Source organism: Coenobita brevimanus, chromosome 6 (genome assembly GCF_032717465.1).
Source record: "Coenobita brevimanus isolate Jiangsu-jjx chromosome 6, ASM3271746v2, whole genome shotgun sequence".
NCBI classification, from domain to species: Eukaryota; Metazoa; Arthropoda; class Malacostraca; order Decapoda; family Coenobitidae; genus Coenobita; species Coenobita brevimanus.
Genome location: NC_136959.1, coordinates 57,650,736 through 57,658,153, shown reverse-complemented (window position 1 = coordinate 57,658,153; position 7,418 = coordinate 57,650,736). Strand labels below are relative to the sequence as shown.

Here is a 7,418-nt window from a genome sequence, read left to right as displayed (position 1 = left end):
ACATACTGCTGCACTAAAGACTAATGATGATAATAATAATTATAATAAAAGTTAGTTCAGAACTAATTCGTGACTAGGACTAGTTTTATACCCAGCATTTTTTAATTACATGTTGCCAGTTCTTAAAAACCCCAGTAGGAAGAGCAACACATGTCTCAATGAGTGGAAAGCAGACGATAGGTAGAGAAATGAATGATAGATGGAGAGGTTAGTAACTGATGTGCAGTGTGAAAAAATGGAAAACGGACATATATTTAAAAGATGACCGAGAAATGAGTACTATATCGAAGGTAGAGAATTAATTTGTAGACAGAAACATCTGAGGAATTAAGAATTAGGTGCCTGAGTTATACCTAAGGAAACAGAAGAAATAGAGTAACAGATAAATGGTAGGTGGAAAGTAGAGCCTTTTTTCTTTCCTCTGCTCTATATTAGTCTACGTATAGTCTTACTGGAACTTCCTAGATTGACTCAGTGCGCCTTCTGCAGTAATTCTCTTTTCTCTTAGTCCTTCCTTCCAGCCCTCTGTCTTCCACCTCCCGCCCCTATCATTGCATCCTACTATCCCCTCTCCTTTCCCCTACTACTTCATCTTTAGCTACCCTTGTCTTATTTTTGTAATGTAGTTGGTCTTAAAGGGACTGTTTCGTATAAGCCAATCAACCTGTTGCATTTACCCTCTTTTCTTAACTCTCTCACTGCTTCCCTCCTGACCCCTCTGTTCTTCCTCCTCCTGTTCCCCTCTTCTTCCCCCTCCTCCTCCTCCTCTCTCCTTCCCCATCCTCCTCTTTCTCTCACCATCCCCTTCATCTTCCTCTCTACTTCCCCCCTTCCCCCCCACGTCTTCACCCTCTTCCTCCACCATTCTACAAAGCCGCTGAGTAATTAGAAAATCGTACTAGCTTGGGGAAATACCCGCCTATGAGTTAGAGTGAGTTATGTGTTGGCCATCTTGGGACCTGACATGAGGTGAGGTGTGGGAATTGTTTCAAGGTGTGTGGAGGGTCGAATAAGTACTATCGTCACTTTTTCCATGTGTGCGAAACTTAATTTGTTTCTCTCTCTCTCTCTCTCTCTCTCTTCCTATGTGAAACTGATAGATTAATAATAGCCCGACTCTCAAAGGCATAAATCTACAGAGGAGCTTCACTGTACATACGTAAAGCATTTAATGTTGGCGAGTTATTCAGAGACGCTATATGCAAATAAATAGGGAAATAAATTCATTAAGAAAAATAGTTAATATTTTTTAATGTGACAGGGTTAACAACGCCTTACAACCTTACACGAAATATAGCAAAAATGGTCCCAGGAAATAATTCTAGACGAGTAACAGGGCATCCAAAGTAATTCTACAGCTTTATCTTGCTTTATGTCTCGCTGTTTTGTTTTCATTTACTTAGAATAGAGATGATTCCCTGGAAAGAGTGCATAGAAGAACAAATTATGCTTAACACAAGCAAATGTTTATATGTAGATAGGCACTAAAAAACAATCTGGACCTGTTATAATGTAGAGGATGATTTAAGTCAGCACTAGTGGATGCAAGAAAAAAATGATGAGAGGCCTTATGGGTGAGCAGGCACCACATAACTCGAGCAAAGGGTTTCTAATTATAACAGGCAGGAACTGGTTTGGCAACAGAGTAGAAAATAATATAGTGTAATACATGCCTCCGTGATGTAGTTGGTGCTCCTTCCAAAGAGAAGTTCAAGGATAGGTTAGATATGCACGTGTCAGGTAAAGTGTGTGTACAAATCGCTTACAAGTCGCTGTTTCATTGAGCAGATTTTTTCCCTTTTTTTTCGAATTTTATCGCGGTAATAAATTATTTTCTTTCGTCCTTTCCTAAAAAATATTTCACGCCAGTCTCTCTATGCTAGATGGCGTTCCTTCTCATATTTTTCTTTGATGGTGTATGTGAATGAGAGAGAGAGAGAGAGAGTAGATCCCCAGGTAGAGAGGTGGGTTTAGGGTGGCACTCCCATAAGGTTACAGCCCACACGCCCCTCCCCCCTGGCTGCCTCGCTCCTCACCTGTTCTGTCACACCTTTCCTCTTTCTCTCTCTGTTTCTTTGTGTTTTCTCTATATTTGTCTTTACTTTTTTCATATACATTTAACTTTCTGCTTTAATTTAGTACCTTTTCTCTTGTCATGGCGTCTGCTTTTCTTACTCTCTACTGTGAGCTTTCTGCATATACTCCCACTCTGTGTGCATGTCTCGGTTTCTCGCATATTCTCTACCCCTCAGTACTCTTTTGTTCAGTGTTCATTCTCTGGTTGTGGTATTGTTATATGCTCTTTCTCATTAGTTTATCTGTTGCCCTTCTCAGCTTCACATCACTGCCTTCTGCTTAGTTGTACCTATCTCTGTCTCTGACTCCTTACCACTCGCTGCTTTTCCTCCGGATCTGTTTGCTGCCTGTTGCTTTTCGTTTTCACTTACATTTATCCTCTTCTCCCTGTTGTGTTTGTTCTAATTTTGTTACTAAATCTGATTTTTGCCTACATGTATCTGTCTGTGTTCATCCTTTATTTGTTCTGTTTGTGTTCATTTTACATCATGCTGCCATACATATGCTCCTTTGTGTTCTGTGACTCGTTGTTCCTTTGTTTTATGCTCCACCCTGCAACTTCTGTTACCCCTTTTTCCTCTCGACTTTTTACATGTCGTTTATTCCCACATTTTTCGTTTCAGACATATGTAACTGAAAATATATGTAATCGGAAATGTTGGGTGGGAGAGATGCACAGCTTGAATTCTTTGTTCTTAAACGTTACGGGCTACACAGAACCCATCTTCATATTCTCTGATGATGATGGGTTCTGTGCAGCCCGAAACGTAAGAGAAAATAAAGAATTCAAGCTCTAACCTGTGTCTCTCTCCCACCCATCATATCTTCTACATATTTATAATCCTTTTTAGCATTTATCATCATTCTCTACGTTTTTACTTTTAGTGTGACATTTTAGTCAGTATATAAGCAGAGCCTTCTTAAACAAAAACCAAATCATCTCCAAGTATCTCATGACAATAGCAGTAAAAATAAAAATAATTCATCCATTAGAAATAAGGACCCTTCATTGCACAACATAAGCATAATAAATATTAAATGTATGGTAAAGCAGAAGCTGCGTTACCGAGAAAAGTATTACCATTGAGTTAGTTAAAAACATTGGTGACTACTAAACATATATATATATTCACGCACGAGGTGTCAAATTCCTGCATCATAGGGAAAATAACGTACAGTCTGGTCAGTTGTTCAGTAAATATTCCATTTGCATACCGACTGAAGGAAGCCAAATGGAGCACCAGTCGAACAACAAACAAAGCATCTGTTATTTATCAGTTTTCCCGTGATGTCGGAATTATGCTTCACAACGTACACATACATGCTCTGTAAACACATTTTCCCGGCACACTTCTGCATCACCCTGTATCACACAACACAGGGGAAAAGGACACACTGATTAAAAAGGTCAACACAGTTTAATTAACATAAATCTTCACAACATTAACACACTATTAACATAAAGCCACAATATGCAGCAGAATTGTACAACTAATTAAAGCTTTGTAGGCACATGGCACTGACGGAGGTACGGGCGGGGTCTATCTGCTCATAATGTCAGCGATGGAGAAGCCTAGTCTCTTGGGCGGGTGGACGACGACAGGCAGCTCCTCGTCCTCCTCCGTCACTGTCTGCATCACGTCGTCTTCTACCACGTCGTCGTCGTCACAGTGAAGCACGTCAACGACCTGGTCGTCCTGCTGGGAGTGGGCGGGTGAGGGCGTAAGGAGTGGCGAGGTCTGGGTGGTGTCCTGAGGCTTGTGCACGGCCATGGGAGTGTCGTGTGCGTGCTGAGCCTTGTGCACGGCCAGGGTTCGTGCCTGACAGAAGCCCTTGCCACACACCTCACACTTGAAGGGCTTGTCCTTACTGTGGATGTACTTGTGGTCGCGCAGGTGGTCCTGTCTCCTGAAGGCCTTGCCGCAGATGTCGCAGGGGAAGGGCCGCTCGTCCGTGTGCGTTCTCTCGTGGATCAGCAGGTTGTAGCTCTTGGTGAACTCCCGCTGACAGTACTTACAGATGTACCGCTTCTTGGGTCTGCTCAGCCGACCTCCAGGAGTTAGCAGCAGACGGTTTAGGGCCAGGTCTCCAGCACCAAGGGCCCACGGCAACTGTCCGAGAGGCATTGATCCATAGTTCTGTAGCATCCCCATCAGTCTCGCGTCAAGACCGAAGGGAGCCTGCTGTTTTGCACTGGCTGGTGGCACTTGGGGCAGAAAGGGTATGGACTGGAACAGAGGGAATGTTGGCGGCACTCGCGATAACGGTGTGAAGGCAGAACCCAGAGTACCCGGAGTGAATTTAGTACCAATAGTGGACGGATCGGGCCGAGCGGCTAACACTGAAGTACGCTCCATTCTGCTGAGGTAGTGAGTCTGCTCTCGTCAGGTCGCACCCCAGGCTTTTATATACCACCACCTCGCCGGGGGCACAAGAGGCCGACTATTGGCTGCCGAGACGCGGTGGGGCGCGGTGCTACTGGCTCAGGGCCGGTATGGGCGGGGTGAAATTGAAACAGCAATGGCGATTGGCTGAGCCCAGAAAGCGGGAGGGATGTAGGAGCCTCGTGACTGGCAGTTGGGCGTGTAGGAGGCTCTACTGACCCTGTCGAAGAAGTGCACGTGGATTATTATCTTCAGGCTTGGACACGCATGATTTAAGGTTCTTTTATTCCTTTCCTGTTGTTGCTCTGTAGGTAACATGTTGGCCGGGGGTTTTATAACTTCAGTACTTTAAGCAGGAATGGTGTTGGGGTGGATTGTGGGCGGTGTTGGAGGTGCAATGGGCGGGTTAGGTAGGCAGGGTGGGCGGGATGGACAGGTTCCCACGCCGAGCCACCACCTTGAGGGGGAACCATCAGCGGAACTAATCTGCTATGTGTGCTCCTCCATCCAACCCCGCTACACCTACACCCTCACCATACATCACTCTATCCTTCAACATTCATTCACTGACGTATGATAGTCACAATTTAAGCATCCAACCTAAAAAAAAAAGGGGGGGGGGAGGCACCAAATAGGGCTTTTAGTCCAGAGAAGGACATTAGGGATGCTGTAAGAGGATTAGGATGAATAATTAAAGTGTCTAAAAATTAAGACTAACCGAGGGACTTCGTCGCGTGGAGGTTCCCACACTCTGGCGGCCACGAGCATAGCGCACCGTTTTTTTTGTCTTGGCGTTTTTTGTGTCCCCTCAGTGATTGTCGGGGTGGCGGACGGAATTGCTCGGAGCCGGACAAGTCGGTGGACGAACTGACGGTGATCATGGCCGCGTCACGCCAACCTGAGGACGCTGATTTTTTCTTGGCTCATATCTCTTTGTTGTTTACCTTTTCCCGGTCTTACTGGGCTCATATCTCTCTGTTGTTCACCTTTTCACTGCCTTGCTGAACTCGTATCTCTTTGTAGTTTACTTTTTCTCGTTGCTTACCTTTTCCTGGCTCAGTCTAAGCACGTACTTCTTGTGTTGTTTGCCTTTTCACTGCTCTGTTCAGGCATATATTTTAATTGTTTATATCCAGGTGACTATATTTTTCAGTATATATCTTCGATTCACAAGACTATTCACCAAGGAAGTATTTCTTTTAATTCACACATCACTTCATCTCACCTTGTATCTCTTGTGTTGCATGTCATTTCGCTGCTTTATTTAATTTCGTATCTCAGGCTTTGTTAACCTGCTTACTGTATTTCTTGGTTACGTGTTTCTGTTGTATACACACATGCGTTTCAGATTTCTCTTGTTTTACCCCAGACAAATTTGTCTAGACACGTACTTCTTTTGTTTATTACTTGAGTTATTTCCGGGGTGTTAGTTAGAGGGAGGGCAGCCTGATGGCGGAAGGCAGGGTTGCATGGAGACGATTTGCATGTGGCAGCTCCGTACGGGATCAAGGCCTCTGGTTATAGATAAATGGATAGTATCTCTGTTGTTTAACTTCAGAATACTCTATTCTCAATATATTTGATCAAGAACGCCTCTGTGCATTGTTTACATGCTCATAATAGCCTATATGATCCAACGTTTTTATTAGTAGTAGTAGTAGTAGTAGTATTACGATTACTATTATTATTATTATTATTATTGGTGTTATTTATATACCTTTCTGTTTAAACCCCAGTCCTCCGGGCATTGTTGTCGCTGAAGGCTCAAAAAAAGTGAGTATACCAAAGCAGTGACATGCAATGTCAAATACATGGTAAAAAAAAAAAAAATCGTTGACATTAGAGCTATATTAGTTTCCACGATGAAATGAAGGACACTATACATGAGTCCCGCTCCAGAGTTTGACACCGAGTCGTTTGTACTCCTATCAGGTATGAAGAAAGCAAGCTTAAATTTTCTTCACTGAAAGGAAGCAACTTGAAGCCTACTTTCTAAGTGATGAAACAAATGCGATATTAATTTCAGAAGGGATTTATTTAGAGCGCACACACACACACACACACACACACACACACACACACACACACACACACACACAGACTACGGATTCTCCACACAACATTTCATCTTAAGCTTACATGATGAAGTCTCGGGGATTGACACATAACTTTTGGTGGGTGCGATCTGTTGTTTGGAGTTATTCAGTACACATTAATTTTTGTCCTTTGTTTCACGAAAGCTTTGTGACGCTGCTTTTTATTTTTCTATCCATCCGTTCACCCCTTTCGTCTGACCGTCTGTCCGCCATACTCTGGTTTCCGTGCGATAATTTTCCAAAATAGTGTGCAATTTCAATCAAAATTGTCTCAGTGACTGCACACTTGAATACTTTTAATGAAATTGATATAGGACTTTATCATTCACGGCTCGTTCGACGGAAATGCTGAATTTTTAGTTTCCACAATAAAGCTTTCAATTTGCGAGCATGTTATTTATTTATTTATTTTTTTTAAGATATTGTGCATGAGGGGACGTATGACATATTGTAGTTTGCGAGTGTTCTGAATGTTTCGCACCTGTAAGAAAATAACCGTGTGGGGAGAGAGGGGGATAATATAGCGTTGCGGTCTTCGTTCAGTAGCATTCTTAAGTATCGTCTTATTTCAGATTAATTTGCCTCAGTGATTCCACGGTTGAATACATTTGATCGGATCGATTTCAGCTAACTTTCAATAAAATATTCAGTTTGCAGCATGCTGATCGTTTGTACACAGAGGGAGATTGAAGATATCATCGGAATGTAAACTCGATGGACTGCACGTCGAAGTTTCAATTCTTCCGCACAGTACTCTCCTCTTGTTGGGGGCAGAGGGAGGAGACAAGACGTGTGGATAAACGGGCAGCTCCATCTCCAGGTAATATTCGTACCACCTTGTGAAGGCTTCCCTCTCAAGGAA

General features: G+C 43.2%; 1 protein-coding gene across 1 annotated transcript; it reads right to left on the bottom strand.

Annotated features, from left to right (window-relative positions):
* Positions 1-3,585: 3,585 nt before the first annotated feature.
* Positions 3,586-4,433, bottom strand: LOC145402012 (uncharacterized). Its single transcript, XM_080274114.1, has one exon. The coding sequence runs from the start codon at positions 4,431-4,433 to the stop codon at positions 3,618-3,620; it is 816 nt and encodes a 271-aa protein (XP_080130240.1). The 3' UTR covers positions 3,586-3,617.
* Between the last annotated feature and the right edge of the window lie 2,985 nt (positions 4,434-7,418).